Source organism: Microplitis demolitor, chromosome 6 (assembly GCF_026212275.2).
Source record: "Microplitis demolitor isolate Queensland-Clemson2020A chromosome 6, iyMicDemo2.1a, whole genome shotgun sequence".
In the NCBI taxonomy this organism is placed as follows: Eukaryota; Metazoa; Arthropoda; class Insecta; order Hymenoptera; family Braconidae; genus Microplitis; species Microplitis demolitor.
In genome coordinates, this window is record NC_068550.1 from 4505701 (window position 1) to 4525114 (window position 19414).

Sequence of the window (19414 nt, forward strand, 5' to 3'; positions counted from 1 at the left end):
AAGTATATATATAATAACAAAATATGATTTATTAAAGTTATACTTGAATAATAAATTTAATAAAGTTTTTTTTAAGCCTTGCTAAAATTTTTAGATAAGAGTAATAAAAAACAAAAATTGTTACCACAGTATGACAGCATAATATGTCCTCATCCTTTTTATAAAATACGTTATAAATGTTATACATGTACGTTTGGTATTCATGGGTGTCAGGGCGTGGTTCGCAGATTTTTCCAAGCTTTACACATACAGAAGTATATATATTATATGACACACATGTCATAGTCCGCTGTACATATATTTCCGGGGCGGACATCTCTCTGTGTGTAGTGCGGTCAATTTATCGTCACTACTTTCAGTCGGCCGCCCTCGGAATTGTCCAGGAGATAGAAAATTAATAGGCCCAGATATATTTTATAAGTATATATGGGATGAGAAAAAATTATTATACATACATATGTATGTATATATGTACAAGTACAGGTAGGACTATACATATATATATATATATTTCCATATAACATAAATAAAGTCCTTGTTTTTATATATTTTTTAGTTATGAATAAAGAAATGAAAAATATATATGCTAATTAAAAACTCACGGGTATTGTCATTGTTGTTGAGCTTTCAGGAAAAGAAATACATTGCTGAAAAAAAAAAAAAAAGTAAATAAGTAAATAAAATTGTGGAAAGAAGCTGAAAACTTTTACAAAATCTTTACAATGCGTCATTGTAGCCTCAGAGGCATTGCAGTGGAAATTCAATGGGAAGTATATATAAAGGGTATACTAGAGCGTTTTGAAATCTGAAGCAAGAATGTCTCACAAAAAGATATCAGTGCGGAAATTTCGATAAAATTTAACTATAAAGAATTATTAGCATTGTTTACATTTATTGCTTTTATAAAATTTTATTTCCTGTGGATTTTCATCCTCAAAGGAAAAATTTAACTGACGCTATTTGAATTTCATTTGAGTTTTGTTGAGATCTTTTTTAAATATATCAATTGTGATCCAATAAATTTAAATATCATTGACTGATCAAGTAATTTAAGCCACGTGTTTTCAGTGGTTTATAAAAAATTTTCGGAGTAAGTGTGGATTAAATGTAAAGTGGATAATTTATTTCATCCCTTCAAAGTACATTTTACTTCAAGGGGATTATTTATTTATTGAACACTAGTTTTATGGTAAAGCCTTTCAGAACCAAAAAATACTAAATCCGTAAATTTTTATTATTCATATTTTATATTATTTATAAAAAAAAATCCATGGAGGGAAAAACAAGAAGTAAAAAATGGAGGAGTGACAAATAATGTACCTGAAGATCAAAAATTTTTCACAATAAAAATGAAAATAATTTATGTGATTTAATTCTAAAGGTATCTTAAGGGGTAATTGGGGGTGGCTTGAAATTTTCGGTTGATGTGCGAAAAATTTCAGAAATTTAAATCTTGTAGATTTTTTACTTTTCATTTCATTTTTTTTTTGTTTTCGTTCTGCGAAAAACCCGATCTTCAGGTCCGTGATAAATTTCTCGATAAGGGTTAATTTAAAATCAAAATTGTAAAAATGAATACAATTATTTTTCAATAAATATAACAATAAAAAATTACAGAAATTAATAATTTTTCTGGCTCCATTTATCAAAATTTTTTTTTTATTTTTTTTTATTGTTTTCCAATTCTCAAGAGAGTTATATATAAGTAACAAATCAAGCGAGAACGTGTCGTCTTAAGTGTTTGTGACACGGTTAGAAAGCACGAGGCTCTCAAGTAGTTCTCTTACAAGATTAGAAAAACAACACTTGCGTATAAAAACTACAACTGCAGCAGGGCGGCGGCAGCATCAGTATTAGTTTTAGTATTAGTAGTAGTAGTACACGGCAATCTCTTTCAAGAGTTTATACTAAAAAATTAAAAAACTTTAAATTTGCCGATAATACCCAACACAAAATGATAAATGACGGCAGATGCTTGATTCTGATGACTTTAGATCTAAAAGCCCTTGTGAGGGCTAATGTAAAGGATGTTTTTAAAACGTGTGCCGAAAGTACAACAAAGTAAAACAACACTACTAGACACATTTATCCTCCATTAAACGTTTAATATACACACGAAAATTAAATAAAATGTTTTTTTTTGTTTTCCGGGGAGGGATATCTCACTTAGTTACTTATACTTCATAGATTTAAATCCCCGGGATCAATATTCAAGCAGCTGCATTTAAATTTATATAAATATACATACATATATATGGATGTTACATACTTAGATCCTGGCTCGTTCCAAATAAAAATATTTTACATACTTAAAATATAAAAGACTTATAAAGATTTTCGTCATGTTATTTATTTCCCTTTAAACTGCCGCTTAAATCATCCATTAAATTAATTTATTACTTTGCTATATATATTTCATATATTATTTTAAATGTGGATTTAATATTTTTTTGTCTCCGGATACTTTAGCTGTTAAAATTTTTTTATTAAAAATTATTTAAAGAAGATTAAAGTAGAGTTAATTGCAGGATTATTTTTTAAATTTAAGATCACGCAGGAAATTATATTTCAGTTAAAATTGAGTGTAGCATTAAGTTGTTGGGGTATGCGGATATGGAAATTTAAATTGCTTGCCAGTTTTCTGATTATTCATAAGCTTACGAATTATTCGTTGATTTTTGAATTATATTTTATTTTTAGAATTCGAATATTGGTTTGGATTTCGAATAATAAATTGCAACTTCCATGTGATAAATTTTGAAGTATTTTTTACAATAATTTGAAATTTTTCGGAAAATTTGAAAATTTACGAATAATTCGAATTTTTCGAAGAAATAAAATATTTTGAATAAATATTTATATTGGACTTAATACGAATAATTGCTATGTTTAAATTATTTACAACCCCCATTCAATTTTCGAATCGTTGATAAAATATTATCACGTTTAGTTAAAATAATAAAAAAAAAAAAAAAGAAAAGTCAATAAAGAAATTTGACAAAGTCCAGTGAAATGTATACAGATATACATAAGGTTTATTTATCTTTTTGGGTTTGTGTTGGATCGAATTACTACAAGAAGTGGACGGTGAGTAGGATCATATTGAAAAGAAAACATGTCGAAACTTCCGGTCATTTAAGAATAGACGAAAGACAGTTCATGTTGACAGAAAATTAAGTTACACTAAAACTAAAACTTAAATACCGAGTATTTTTATTGTTATTATATAGTGCACATATGAGTAAGTGTTATCTATGTATGTACTTTTGGCTTAATGATATTTTAGTTCAATTATCTGGAACGAGCTTACTCTTATATAAACGACGTGTCAGGTTCGCTGAAGCGAAAGTGTTGATGTCAATTTCTTGGATGTAATTCCTCTGGTATCCATTTATGTTCTGAGGGCTGTCTAAACAGCTATAAAGCCAATTTGCCATAGAACGTTAAACTACAAAGGGAAAGTATCATCCTTAGAATATATACATCATACTTATACTTTTTTACTAAATACTATCTGTTAATTAATTTATAATCATTTAGATTATTTATTTATTTACTTAATTTTAACTAATTCGAGCTGATACTTCTAGAACTATAATAAATATACAGAACTTATTTACACATGGCACGAGTCAATCGGGGGTACAATGGGACAGTCTATTTTTGAAAAGTAATTAATATAAATATGATCATGAAGTTAACAGACAATTAAAAATTTTCGGATTTTTTTTTTCAACAAATCAATTACAAAAAAAAAAAAATTAAAAAAATGCACATGTAGAAAATTAAAAAAATTATAGATGTAATTTTAAAAAATTTTTTTTTTTTCATAAATTATCGTTTAAAAAAAAACCAAAACTTATTAGACGTTGGCTAACTTCAATATAATATATAAATAAATGTTTATATCTGACAAAAAATTTTTACGATTTGAAGAAAAAAATGGGGCAGGTTGATCAGCCCGGAAAATCCGGCCAATATAAAATTTTTAATAAAATAAATTTTTTCCAAGTTTATTATCTGATTTATTCAGAGATAGCTGAAAAAAATTGATATTGAGGTAAAATGGACCACATTTGTAAGAAAAAAATTTTTTTTTTCTAAAAAACTGTGTCTCATTTTGCTTCGAGTCCTTCTATATAGTTTTGAAAAAAATTTATGGCTCATATATTATACAGAACTGTCTACATATTCTAACAAACGGAATATAGAGAAAGGTTAAGATCTACGTCCATCTTATTATTTCTGAATCCCTGTGGACTCAGAAATTTTCTGAAAACAAATAGACGATTATCTTGGAAGTTACGCAGACTCTGGAAATTCTTGTAACCATTAGCCTGGTGTGGATTTTTTATTAAAACCATAACATCAATTCTTATTTTCACGACCATCACCGACAATTTCCGTCCAACAAGGTAAAGATTTTTTTTTTCATTAAAACTATAAATTATTGTAATTGGAAGTAAAGTAAACTGATAAATTTGAATATAAATTACTTTTGCGTAAAATATAAAATCGATTTATGTTCATTACTCAGAACTTCGAGTTATATCATCTATGAATAACTAATTTCAATATTGCAAAGTAGCTCATACGCAAATTCAATAATCGTAGAGCGTTGGGGAGATATTATCTATGTGCACTTTGTTATTGATACCCCTACCTATGATGAAAGCCATGCAACTTCTGGGATTCAAGTAGGCAATAATAAAAATGACCTACATATGACGTGGCTTCATTGTACCTGGATTGTCAGGTATCATGTGTCATGTGTATCCTTTGGTTGTCATCAGTTGACATTGTCCTTTAACAGAGTACAGAAGTCTGTATGAGACAATTTGTTACTCTAAAAATTTAAAAAAAATAAAAAAAGTTGTCATTGTATTACTATTGATTATTTATAATATTGATTGTGACAGGAGACACATTGGTACAAAAAAGTAATTAATTAGTCAAGCTAATTACGGATTGATATTATTATTAAATTTTTGATGATTAATTGACTACTTTGAAATTTGCTCATAGTTTTCAAATTTGTATTTTTTTTTTTTTTTCAGAATTTCAGTTATTACAAAAAAGTGATTTAAGAATAGTGTTGATTATAAATTTATATCGAAAATTCGTAAAAGCAAAGCAGAAAAATGTGGATGAGAAAAATAATTTGGTGGCTTATACTTGCGTTTTCGTTTGACATAATAGTGGCTTTTGATAAATTATTATACAAACGTTCTCCAACACATTACACTTATATGGTAATTAAGTTTTTACTTTATTACAAGTAAATTACTTATTTAAGTAATTATTTTTTTTTTAATTTTAGTGATTGTAATAAAATAAGAAGCAATTAAAATTTTAGTTTTTTATGAAATTTGAATTTTTTTAATATTACAGTTTCTATGAAAATTTTTTCTAAATGAAGTCTGAATGGCTTTCCGGCTTGTCTCGTTCCTTTTAATCTTGACGTTAAGAGACATAACAGGGAATGAGACTGAAGTACTTATATCACATAGTCTAGTCTCATCAGCGAGCCAAAAGACAAAAGATATGCACATATATAAATATATGCAAGAGAGTAATGTCTTTGGTCTTTTCCTTTAAATTTTCGTTAGATGGTACTCAAGGATATTTCGAGTAAGTTGAGTAAAATAAGTAAGTGCCGACTAATAAGTAACAACTTTGATGTCCAACGAGTGTTAAGGCATTTACGGATATCATTAATAACTTTTTGTCTGAAACTTGATGAAATTAACTTGGTTATACTCAACTCCATTAATATTTCTAACCACTTGCCAGATGAGTCTTGTTAATTATTATATGATTAATGATCACTCGGTCTCAGTGATTTTATTTTAAATGCTTGAATTACTTAACTCTTATACATGTTATCAAAGTTTATAGCCATAACTTTTTAAAAATAACATCAAAGTTTATAAAAAATTTAAAAAAAAAATTTCAAACACTTTTTTGAAAAAATAATTTATCGAAAAAATCTAATCAAAATTTTGATGGTTACATGAACTCAATTTCAAAACTTTTCTAAACGTTTACTGCTAAATATTTTTGTCGCAAACTTTAAAAATTTTTCGCGGCTTTTTTTGTATATATATTGGAAGCTCTTTTACATGAAATTACATTTTATTTAATTAAATTTTAAAAGTTTAATTTCGAGTTGAATGGAGAAGTGGAATAATATAATTCTTTTTTAAAGCATGGCGCGAAATTTTTTAAGATCTCCTTATAAATTTAACGATAAACCTGAAAAATCCTTAGTATCTAATTTTAACGATCTTATGTCATTTACTCTTTTATCCTTGCTATTAAACTTTGATTAATTTTTTTTTAGTGTCAGAAGGATAACATTTAGTCTATAAATCAACTAATAATGAAAAAAATTTAGGACTCGCTTAAGTTTTGGCTCTCATGGGTTTTTTTTAAGTTTTTATACAGTTACAATTATATTTTAACGGCCATTCAGTTTATTACCCTTTACTCGTTTAAAAATAAAATCTCTTTTATTATATTCTCTATGCATTTTACAGTTTCATAGAATATTACTTTTTTTTTTCAATACAAAATAAATTTTTTGAAATTAATCTATAGAAAGTAAACATAAATTGTCTTTAATCAGTCACGACTCTCACGACTAGTATGCGGGGATAAAAGACACAGAATCTGTATCCGTCATAGAATGCAATTTATGTACAATTTATATTTTAAAAAGGCTATAAATAAAAACTTGGTTTTATTTTTCAATATAAAAGAATATATAGAAAATTTATCACTTACTATTTTATAAAATTGATTGATAATGAAATTTATTTTATATCATTATAAAAAAATCGGTTTCAATAACCAAGAAAAAAAAACAAATCACGTTATTTAGCGTTATCGCGTTACCACATTTCTGAAACCTTACAATCTACTAATGTAAAAAAAAATTTTTTTTTGTGCCTCTTTCTATCCCTCATACTTTATATCGCTCTGACATTTAATATACAAGTGAAATCAATCAAAACTTGCTAATTTTTTTTTTCAATTTTTTATGGTGACTTCTTGCGTCCTCTTTTATATATATATATATATATATATATATATATATATATATATATATATATATATATATATATATATATATATATATATATATATATATAAATTTTTTTAATTAATAAACAATGAAATCGAATAAAATTTAATTAGAAAAAATTTATTGTCGATTTAATTACAAATATTAATTATAAGACAATTAAATATAAATAATTCTATAAATGTATGTAATGATAATGTGATATAATTAATTATGTACAGAATGTAATTGATATTGGAAAATAGTAGCCAGCAAATAGTTGTAATTACTTTCATGTTACAAATCATAGTCATTTAACATTTTAATGAGGAAGTCCTTATTACATTTATTATCTATATTAGTCTTATAAAATAATTTATTTAAAATGTAAACTGATATGTATACATTTAGTGTCATTTATTTTTCGTTAATATCCACGATTTTTGAGATGCTGAATAATTCCTTTGCGTTTTTAAAGTGTAAATTCATTCGAGGGTAATTATAAAATTCAAAATTTTCACAAATTTTATTTGTTTCTATCCCAAGTTGGATGAGATCTTTAAGAGCAAAAATTTGATGTTCACTTGGTTTTTGGTCGTTAAATGTTCCTATTAACGCGATGCCGACGCTCCTTCTGTTGACTCCAAATGTATGATTACCCACGGCATTCCATCCGCGTCCAACGTACACGTTACCGTCGCCGCTGATGAGGAAATTGTACTCGATATCCTGTTCCCCCTCATCATTTAGGAAGAGTTTCATTGCTTGAAGATCTCGGACTATTTGATTACAAGTATCTCTTGTAAAGCATGTTTCAGTACCCGACTGATATATCATAACATACGGAGCTGGAATAATATCTATTTTCTCAGGCAATTTTTTTAAGCCAAATGCATTCCATTCATTACGATAAATGAGTGTTAATGATTTCTTGACAATCACTAAAAAAATTATTTTATTTTAATATATTTCATTCTAAGGGAAGACATTCCAATCCACGCATGTAAATTTCTACCTGCGCTAAAAGCAAAGGTAGCAAATGACAGAATTGGAAAACGTGTCCTATCTTTCTCCAAGGTGTTTATTAGATTATTTTTCACCAGATCTGCACCTAAAGGTTTAAATTTTTGCTTCTGTTTGGTGGAAGAATGGTGCATGCGCTTATTTTTATCATTTGTTTTCTCAAAAAAGAAAAAAGAACGATTTTCGTTACTCTAAACAGAGCAGGAATTTAAACTTCCGGCGCAGTTATGATGAAAAATAATTATCAAATGCATACCGCGTAATTTTTTTACATGAAAAATAAGGAGAGATGAGGCAAAATGAGACAATATTCGAACAAGAAAGTAATATACATACTACGGAAGAAGGTAGGACATCAATATGCCTGTTTGCCACCCTTGCCACTGGTTCAGGTAAGCAATTTTACACACGCTGCTTGAAATGTCATACTTTTCTTCCTTATAGTGTAATCTACTATTTTTGCACGGCCGATTACGTCACAATTTCAAGGATTAGGTACTGAAAAGCGTACATTTAGAGTAGATGTTACGAAAAAATAATTATAAAGAAAAAAAAATGGTTTTGTTTTGTCTCACTCCCCCCTGCAGAAATTTACAAATACTGTTAAGTAGAAAAATCAAAATTTACCATCGCTGTTCTTTGCCATTCGAAATTGCATAGTATGCGATGGCTTAATCATTGTTCCGATTGTATTAGAAATTGTCAGTGATATTAACAGAACTAAAATCACTAAAAAATTTTTTGTAAACAAAGACATTGTTATCTTAATGTGTCTATTTTATGGAAGTCGATTACTGACTGTTATTAATAAAAAAAAATCAATTTTATACACTATTTTTTATTAGTTTTTAATAGCTTCTATAATCTTATTTTTCAATAATACTGTTTTTTTCATGGAATTATTTATAATCGTTTTTATATCTACTTTTATTGACGTTTTTTTTTATGATCTAATACACTAAGTAAATATATAGCTTTATTTATATCAGATTAAAATCGATAAAAAAATTTTTCACGCAGTTTTTATTTCTATGATATAAAGCGGAAGTAAAATACTGTTCAAAATTACCAACAGTTTTCTACAAGAAAACAAAATATTTTAAATTTTATCTAAAGAAAATATTTTAAAAATACAATAATTTCTATGTAATGATAAAAAAAATAAATAAATTTATTTTTATGCGTTAAATGTAATGAATTAAAATATATTTATCTAGTAACTGGTAAAACCTACGGATTGAAATTTTAATAAAGTAATTAAAAAATAATTAACTAAAGTATAAAAATAAAACTATGAAATTTTTTTATGCTTTGTAATAAACTTATACGTAAAAAAATGCTGGAAAACCCTGATTATTAACTTTTTTGTCCTTTGGTATACATAAATATACGCACTGAGTACTATTATTATCTATCATTTATTAAATATAGATACCATATAATTAATTATAGTTATTTAATTTATATACTTAGATAATTTTATCGAAAAAGTTACCAAGAAATTTAAAGTAATGGGTGAAAAATTGATGACAGTAAAAAATTACACTTATTTATGATTTATCAACAAAATCAATTACTTTATTTAAATATTTACAATAAAAAATAACAAAAAAAAAATTACATGAAATTTCGCAAAATATATATGTCGTACATTATGTCGACATGGATGTCGCCGCATATATGTCGATTAATATGTAAATATATGCGCAAAATTTATTGAACATATTTGTTTTTTGCGTGCATATATGTTATATATTATTTTCACATATATATTTTTTACATAAGAGAAGAAATATATTAACTTAACCTTAAAAATTCAAATTTTCTTGTAACTTTGTAGGGGAACGCGGGGCAAAATAAGACACTCTTAAGAAAAAAAATTTTTTGTCATTGTGAATTTCGCTATCGAGAACTGAAAAATCGACTAAGGTCAAATAAGTCATAATTATTTACTTTTTACCTGTATAATCTTTTTTATTATTTTCGAAAAATTTATACAGTTTAAAAAAAATAAATTTTCATTTTTATCAATGACTCACTTTACCTCAGAATCAATTTTTTTTGTTCTTAATTTGAAATGATTAACTTACCTTTTTTTTAAGAACCGTAGCAAAGTTTTTTTGAACAGAAATTTTTTTTTATATGAAGTGATGTCTCATTTTGCCCCGGACGCCGACCAAAAATATGGTGTCTCATCTTTCCCTACTATAGCATAATAATTTTATTCAAAATCTCTTCCTTCATAAATTTTCGGCTCTTTTCGTTGATACTTGTACTTATAGGTTATAGTTAAGCAATCAGGTGACGTATTAATGCATAAGCATTTTTGTATACTATCTTTTAACTAATATTTTTTTAAATATTATGATTTATCATAATCAATTTTACTATGCAATTAATAAAATTTTCTAAAAAAAATTTAAAAATATTTTTTGGTTAGAATCACTATGCACATCATAAATTGAATTGAATATATGAAAAAATTTTACATTACCGCCAATTTTCACCATAATTTTATACTGCCCTTATATTTTCTACATAGTAATTTTATCATAAACTTTTCTATATAAAAAAAAAAACAAAAACGAAAAATTATGAGTATTATTTGTGCGTTTATTTAATTATAAATTATCTAAAATTATTTCTATCATTGATATAAACTAAAAAGGAAAAAAAATATAATAATCATCTTATACATTAAATTATAATATATAATAAAGAGAAAATTAAAATTTGGTCATACGAACTATACAAAATTATTAATTTGATTAAAAAATTTTTTGGCTCAAAAATATTTAAAATTATAAATGTATATGGTATAAATAAATTTATACAATTAATACTGTATACACTAATTATTTGTTGAATAATTATTTTCATTGGATTCTCCACTTATGCTTTGTACGATCATATTAAGGCAATCCAAACTGCTTCCAGTGTTTGAATTTGCGGTTGTGTCGGATTGTTCGAAACCTGAAACAAAATGCCAGCTATATATATGTGTACACAAGTGGTGATTAGTCAGCATATTGTATCAGTGTAACAAAAGATAAACAAACGATGTAATGCTGGAGTTACAATAGCAGCAACAACAAAATAATATCGATAATCGATTATATTCTCATCAAACTCTCTCAGAGTCGTTGAAGTAATCAATTCTGTTAGATCCGTTGATTACATGTAGACGTTACACGTTTTCATACTTTTTCATACTGCATCCATACTTGAAAAATATCGGTGTACATTTAATATATTATATTATCTAGGGGTGTGCAAATAGTTCCAATTTAAGAATCATTCGTATCGAATCGAACTATTCGATTGGAACTTCGAGTCGAACACTGTAAAAAATTGGGAGTGAATTCGGATTTTATTTAAACGTCGCGGAGTTTCGGAGTTTAAAAAACAAAAACTCTGCATAGGGCGTAAATAGGGAGTTTTCTTTTTCAGCTGAGTGATTTGGATTTTATTTCAATTTGCATTCACTCCGAAGCGGATTTTCAATATTAAATTAAACTGCCTTCTTAATAAATTTCACTCCGAGGAGATTAAATAAATAAACAGTCATCTACTCCGCATTTATTCCGCTAATTTTTTACAGTGATAAATTTGAAAATTTACGAATAATTCAAAAATTTTCTTTTGAACACCTTAAAAATTGTAATATTTTTTCCAATAATTCAAATTTTTAATAGAGGTACATAGAGCTCAGACACGAATCTAGGAAATAATTACTTTTAAAAACTAAGCGCTTCATTAAATAAGAGTCGAATATTTGAAAGCTGATCTGAATTTTTTCGATTTAAATCTAGTAATTCAAAAAGATACAAATAATTCGAAAATTGACGAATAAATTTACAAAAATTATTCTAGTAAAAATAAAATTTATATGAAATTAAATTTATTTTAAAAAAAAAAAAAAAAATCAAATAGACAATGAAACGTTTTAATTAAATTGTAAGTCGCTGTGATATAAAATAAAAGAGCAAATATGTCTTTGTACATTTTATAAAGTAATTATTTCTATGAGAGTCTTGTCTTGCCTCTATCCAAAAATAAATAAATTAAGTAAAAATATAAATTAAAAAAAAAAAAAAATGTTGTCAAGAAGTGGCAATTAGTTTATGGTAAATTTACTCGGCGTCAGTGAAGTCTTGCTTGGACAAAGGATTATTGAGTAGACCGGAAGGTCGCAAGGGCCATTTGCATCTCACAGAACCGCTTTAATAGAATGGGTGCGAGAATTGACTTCAGTCTCACTCTACTACTGGTTTCTTCTCGTATAATTACATCAGTTAATTATCCAACTTCTGCGAATTCAATGCTAAGCGGTTATATATATTTTCTTACTAATATTATTCTTACTTTTTTGCATTTTTTCTTTTTTTTTTTCATTGCCATTGCATACAATGCGACTTTAAAATACTCAGCTTTGTGTCATTAGTGGCTATAAATAAAAATCCTACAAAGAAAACTTCATCCAAGAGTATTAAAACAATAGTTAGAGGTACATAGAGAAAAAAATATAATAAAATTTAGATGAAAGACATAAAGATGATGAATCGAGACGTGTTTTGTGACTGTCTGTTGAGGTGAAAAGTGCTTATTCAGCTTGGGGCTCCCGATTGCCAAGAATAACGACTTCAAAAGCCTTCTCTCTTTTTCTCAGTTATATGAACAAACGTCTCGAGAAAATTCATACCCCATCTTTTTAGAGTTTAGCACAAAAAACCCTAAAAGAGGAGAAAAATAAAAGAAAAAGTCGTAATTAAAAATAAAAGTAAAGATACTACTTAACTTGTTAGTCTTTTGTGTTAACTCTTGACTTGAATGAAATCCTTCAAGTTTCTTCAATGTAAATTCAAATTTTTAAAAAAAATAAAAAGTGTAGTCCAATTGTTCGTAAATGAGTTTTTGACAAATTTCGATATTTTGAAATTAAATAAAATTTTTTTTTAATGAATTTTTAGCGACTTTTAGAGCGCGTAAGTGTGTGAAGACTGACTGTCGTACAGTCAAAATAAATTTTGTCAATTAAATTCGATTGATTTTGAAATTTAATTGTTCGATTGAGAATTTTTTTTCGTAAAAACCTAGTACTGTAACGACATCTAGTAAAAAAAAAATTTTGATACTAGGTGGAAATAAATCTTAATATATATGCCGTCAAATACGATATTTTGCAATGTGCATAGAGAAAATTTTATTCAATGTCTTTTCGTATAAAACTTTTTGAATGATTTTTGTTAAAAAATTATTGGTTTAGTGGATCTATTTCTTGTCAAACTTTGAAATTTAGTGATTATTTTTTATTGAAAATTAGAAATCAATGGTTAATAAATTTTTTTCCTACTCAGAATTAGTATTCAATAGTTAATAGAATTACATTCTTTAAAAAATTGAAAATCAATAGCCAATAGAATTTATTTCGGTAAAAAATTAAAATTTGACAGTTAATAGAACTATTTTTAATTAAAATTAAAATTCAATAACTAATAGAATTATTTTCCATTAAAAGTTTGCTGATATAACGCATTAAAAAAATTAATGGATCATTTATGAGCCTATTTAAATTTCTATTTTATAACTTCAAAAAATTATAAGCGGCTGTTAAAAAATTTCTTATTGATTATAATACTCTTCGTTACATTCATTACTATTAAGGTTAATAATTTATCAAGTATTGAGTAAATGTTAGTCAATGTTTGTTTACTAGTTTCCGTTTGAAATTCAAAAATAGAAAATATATTTCTGTACATAGTAGTTCATAATTTGTATTAAGTGTATAGTAAACTAGTTAGTCTGAGTTCCCGACTCAATGAATATGCTATAACTTTAAACTGTCATAGTAAAACGCAGAGATGTTTGAGTGGGTTAAAGACTAAAAGTGGATCTTACAAATAAATTGTATTATGATTATGATGATGAAGATATGGAATAGCAAATGCTGAAAAGAGGTTACAACAAATATATATACATATATATAATGACAAAGAGACAGAGAGTTTAAAAGTCAAGCAAGAATGACATCAGGTCTAGTTTACGGTATAAAATAAGACATCTGTGTCACCCGAGTCAAAAGTCATAGAGATGAAAGTGAGGAGAAAAGCCAAAAGACTAAAAAAGAAAACTTAAATTTGCTTTTCTATCCTTGACAATCATCGTCTTCAACCAATTATCGAACTAAGTATATATATTGTGAATGATAGTATTAGAAATAATAGGTGTCGTCGTCATAAGTTTTCTTATTAACGGACAAATGTCGTTGCTTACGACCCGGTGACTTCATGCCATGTCTTTAACATTTAACGTCTACAAGAGTTTGTACTACAGGCCACTTAACGGCTACTTCGGTGGCTTAAGCAATGACTTACGGGCTTTGATCGATCGCCATTTCTCTATCTATACACCGAAATTGATACTTGGAAGTTTATTTCATATTTTATGCAAGAGAAAATTTAAATATTAAATGGAAGCATAATTATTTTACGTCGAAAAATTTATTTTTGCCTGGCTGAGCAAACCGTAAATGCTTAGAAAATACAATAATTTCTGATATTAATATAAGTAAATAATCTTATGAAGAGATAGATAACAGTCAAAATTTTTTCTCTTTGAGGTTATATATATTATAGGTTAGTAAATGACTCAATATAGTGCGCGCGCATTGTCGCCATTTTGTTAAACAGTCTCCATTTTAATTTTTTAATGATATGTCTTCATATATTTTTTGATTAAAGCTACGGTAAACGAAATTTTGATCTATTGAATAAATTTCCTCAGCTTGATAAATATTAATAGTGTTTTTTTGTATCCTAATTGATTAGATTTCTTTTTAGATCGACATTTGCAAGTACTACAAAAATTAGGACCACAAGGAGAGAAATATACTGAACAATTACGATATATTATAAGAACGGTTTTCATATCGTATAGTAAGAGGTTTTTTGAAATATCGATTGTAGAAATGGCACCCATACAAATTATGGTGACTATTCTTCTCTATATGAATTTCATTTCTATACGATATCAGAAGAGTTCCTACTAAATTTTGGTAATAATTTCTATGTTAGTATGGATTCCAAAAATTTATGGTAAAAATTATTATTGCAAACTTAATTTTCACCCCACTACTGGTGTTATGATAATAACGTTTTCGGGGTTGAATTTAACACCGGAATAATGTCACCTGTTTTTTTTTACAGTGTAGTTGTCTAAGATACTATTTTATTTTACAGAGTTAATATAGAAGTGATGGAAGTGTCTGTTATGTACTGACCTACATTACTTTCGAGTAAAATATGCTTGTAAATAAAGATGTATATTTTACATATATATTAATAATACATAGAGTGTAGCATAGTATTATAGAGAGATGTAAAGAGAAATAATATTGAAAGTGAGATGTGTTGACAGATGCCAAGACATATTTCTGAAGGCATACTAAAACAGGTGGTACTTTTCCGTCTTTTAAACTAGTCTCCATAACCCCGCGTAGTATCAAAGGTCCATGACTCATTCATTATTTTCCCACAAGTATAAGAATGTTTGAAAAAATAAAATTTATTTATAACTAATCGTGTCTAAAATACACTAAATATTTTTATACGGCTTTATATTTAGGTACATTTATATTTTATTAAGTCCAGATTTTTTTAAAGATAAACTTTTTTGGGAATCAAAAAAGCAGTGAACCGAAAACTGCAGGCTTGTGGCGGGCAAGCTTTTATCAAGCATCCTCTCGTGGATTAGCCTTAGACTACTTTTAAAGTTTCTTATATACCCAAAGGATTTCCGAGTTCCCTTGCACCGTCGGCTAATCTACAGTAAAGTATCAAATAAATATGATAAAATACATTGATACCGAAGTAAGTTTATGCTTGTAAGCTGTTTAAATTCTAAAATTTAAAAACTTTGTTTAAAATAGTAATTGAATTTATTCAAACAGGAATAACTTTTTATTAAATCGATTCAATAATCGAACCTTGATAAATTTTTTTATTCAATTTAAAGAACTCGGGGCAAAATTCGACTAAATAAAATTTCTCAGTAAGAGATTAGAATAAAATTCAATTTTAAATGATATCAATTTTTATTTTTGAAAAATATTTATTTAGTGTCTCAAGAAAAGGGGGAAGTTGACCATCCCACTGTGTAATCATTAAAAAAGTTTTAGAAATAGAATTTTTTATATAGATTATATTTGAAATATAATATGATATCATATTCATGTTAAAGAATTTTCAAAATCTTAAAGGATTAAATTTTTTCTTGACTTTAAGAAAGCAGCGTTTTCATTTTCCATTTAATTTTTTATTATAATTTCTCTTTGACTTCAAGGATATCATCTTGAAACAAGAAAATTCAAATTACATTGTAAAAAGTAAATTTGACGCGCACTGAGAAAAATCCCCAAGAGATAAAGTGTACAAGATACCGAATCTAAGAGACTATTTATTTATTTTCATCCCCTTTGCAATATAACTCCGCTTTTTCTCGCTCAAGAGCAACTAGAATCACGTAATATGCAAATGATCGAAAAAAATAAAAAAAAATTACAACGAAAAAATTTAAAATAAAAACGAAAACTAAAGTTGGTTGCCTCGACAATTTCCTCGTTCATTTTAATTCCAATCCTATGTACTCATCGTTCAACTAACAATAAAAATGGATTCGCTTGTCTATGTAAAGAGGATGTTGACATTTTTCAGCTCTTTATTCATACCAGTTCATATTGTACTTAATGGATTTTTAATGAAAAATTTTCTTTTCAACTCCGATTACATTTTTTTTTTCTTTTTTTCATCAACTTCTCTACTGTGTAATTAAAGTATGATTAATTATTACAATTAAAAGAGTATTACAAAAAAATTTCAATTTAAAAATAAAAGAATAATTTAAAATCTTTTGTTATTTCTTTTGATTTTTCCTTGACAATAAATTCAAAGTAAAATTTAAAAGAATTAATTATAATTATAATAAAATTTGACATCTACTTTAAACAAGCTGGTATATGTTGACCAAAAAACTATATAAAATTGTAATTTACATATTTTACTTATCGCGATTTAATGACCAACTTATGATATTTTTTAGCGCTTAATTTAAATTTACTGTGTCAACTCCAACAATTAATAACTGATTAAGATGCAATTAGTGGGAGCGAGACCACTTAGTCAGCAGAAGGTCGACTGTTCGATCCCAGCACGTCGTTTTTTTTCCCTCAAAAATTTTATTTTATTATTTAAACAAAAATCCACTTTTCTGTCTCAAAAATATCATGTCTCATTTTACCCCAGTCTTTACTATGTATTATAAGGATCTAACTTACCATACTTTTTATTTAGAGACTATATATAATTTTTTTTTTTTAAATAGAGTCTAATTTTGTCTTACTCTCTCTGCACTAATTGAACCCAAACACGAAAGATCAAGCAATTTTATCTAAATAACTAAAGTCTAACTAAAAGTAAATACTACCTACTAACGTCACTAGTGGTTAGCAATAAACTGTGTATATATACCGCGATTTAATCTAATCAGCAAGATAAATCGTCCGTTTTGCCCGAATAATCCGTCGTCATATATAATGTAAGCCAACATTTAAAACTAAAATAACTAAATTTATTTAAATTTTCGTATTAACGCGACTGTGCGTACCATATATAACTTAAATATATAAAAATAAATATATGTGATAGTTAAAGGACGGAAATGGCATGTCTATGAATAGTTATAGTCAGTTATATATTTTTTCCTTGAACATAATGTCAATTCTCACATATACAAATACCGAATCAACTATACAACATATTGCTGTGATTTATTACCTTATATATAATATATATATATATATATATATATAACCCTTTATGCTCTTATTTGAGAATGTAATAATTAATCATTCAAGGTTGTCCTTGTTCCTATCGTCTTTCATCATTCATCCCTTTACCATGACACGATAATTCATTGCCACATTAAACGCTCGTTTCACGGACTAATTTATATGCGTTACGCATTAATTCTGCACTATTTTTATTTTTTTAAAATAAATGTAAATAAAAATAGAGTATGTACTAAATTTGGAAAAAATAGATTTCATTCAAGATTTTGAAATTTTAGTTTACTGAGGGTGCATTCGAAAATGCTTTAGCTTTGGCTCTAGATAAAGTTTCAGGGATTGGCGCGAAAATATTTAAATTTTGAATATACAAAATTTTAGATTTTTTTACTTCTCGTTGGAAAAACAAAAAGAATCATCAGTTTCAGATTAATTTCAAATATTAACAGGACGATGTCCAAGTTTCTGTGACAAGTGAAGAAAATTATTTAAGTTATTAAATTCAAATATTTTCGTGCCATTTTTAAGTTTTAATGAAAAAAGCTAGAGCTAGATCTATTTTGGAAAAATGTGATAGTGGACTCTCAGAAATGAGTTTTCAAAATTTTTATTGTCTAAGGACTAGAAAATATCTGACATATATTTTAAAAAATTTTATTTTAGTATAAATATGATGGAAAAAAAATTTTATTGAAACCTTTAGTTATTTTGAGGTATAGTTCAGTACAGTAGTTAATTTCGGTACCACTTCTTTTGTGTACAAAATATATAGATATTATTAGTTAATTATAATATTATCTGACAAATATGTAGTAATTTGTAAACAGATATAGAAACGATGTATGCTCGTAAAATTTTCGAGATTAAACGGTGTTGATGGAAATTGAAAACGGGTTAATTACATTTACATCTTCAAAGAGCTAACCTACTGCTAATTTACATGAACTCGAGTAATGAAAAGAGATAGATAGAAATAGAGAGAGAAAATGTTTTGATGAGAAAGGGTACAACGTCGCGTTTATTTGACGCTCATTAGCCTTTCTGGAAACGTATTTACGCATTAGGGCTGTTAAACTTTCAATTGCATTAGTTTCTCTACGTGATAAAAGACTCTATGTTCATAATTATCTATATGTATATGAATATATATATATATATATACAAAATGTATGTACAAAGCTTGATAATTATTTCAACAGTACAGTCTAAAGTTTTACAAACTAATTAAAATTCGTGTATCAGAAAATACATATGTAAGGGAGAATGGGGCAAAATGGGCCTCTCGAGAAAACAGGACTTATGTAAAAAAGAAAGACTAATAGTTTAAGGACAACAAAAAAATATTTGATTTAATTCTACTCGGCAAAAAAAAAATAAGATCTACTTAGGTCAATTTTTTTCCATTTCAAAAATCAATATAAATCTATGATCATTTTTCTGGATCGATATAGAGCTGCGTTAATCTAGATCAATATTGATCTATA

At 26.7% G+C, this 19414-nt stretch overlaps 2 protein-coding genes across 3 annotated transcripts in view; both read right to left on the reverse strand.

The window, feature by feature from the left end:
- Positions 1 to 564: 564 nt before the first annotated feature.
- Positions 565 to 19414, reverse strand: part of LOC103573863 (transcription factor SUM-1) — a 50202-nt gene continuing 31352 nt past the window's right edge. Inside the window, exon 6 of one of the 2 annotated variants that reach the window (XM_014442130.1) lies at positions 565 to 647. In XM_014442130.1, coding sequence (XP_014297616.1) covers positions 628 to 647 — 20 coding nt within the window. In that variant the 3' untranslated portion in view covers positions 565 to 627. Of the gene's footprint in view, positions 648 to 10836; positions 11063 to 19414 lie in introns of those variants that run through there. The other variant, XM_014442127.2, reaches the window with a different exon arrangement.
- Positions 7285 to 8863, reverse strand: LOC103573870 (peptidoglycan recognition protein-like). The gene is made up of 2 exons (XM_008553129.2): positions 8717 to 8863; positions 7285 to 8007 (listed from the first exon to the last, which is right to left on the reverse strand). Exons 1-2 carry the CDS (start codon positions 8844 to 8846, stop codon positions 7484 to 7486), a joined length of 654 nt encoding a protein of 217 aa, XP_008551351.1. The 5' UTR covers positions 8847 to 8863; the 3' UTR covers positions 7285 to 7483.

What these genes read in the sequence shown, in the direction of transcription:
- LOC103573870 (XM_008553129.2), bottom strand. Translation starts at nt 8,846, where the DNA reads ATGTCTTTGTTTACAAAAAATTTTTTAGTGATTTTAGTTCTGTTAATA. An exon ending in AATGGCAAAGAACAGCGATG is followed by an intron (nt 8,008 to 8,716) that starts GTAAATTTTGAT and finishes TAATTTTTTTAG; the next exon opens with TGATTGTCAAGAAATCATTA.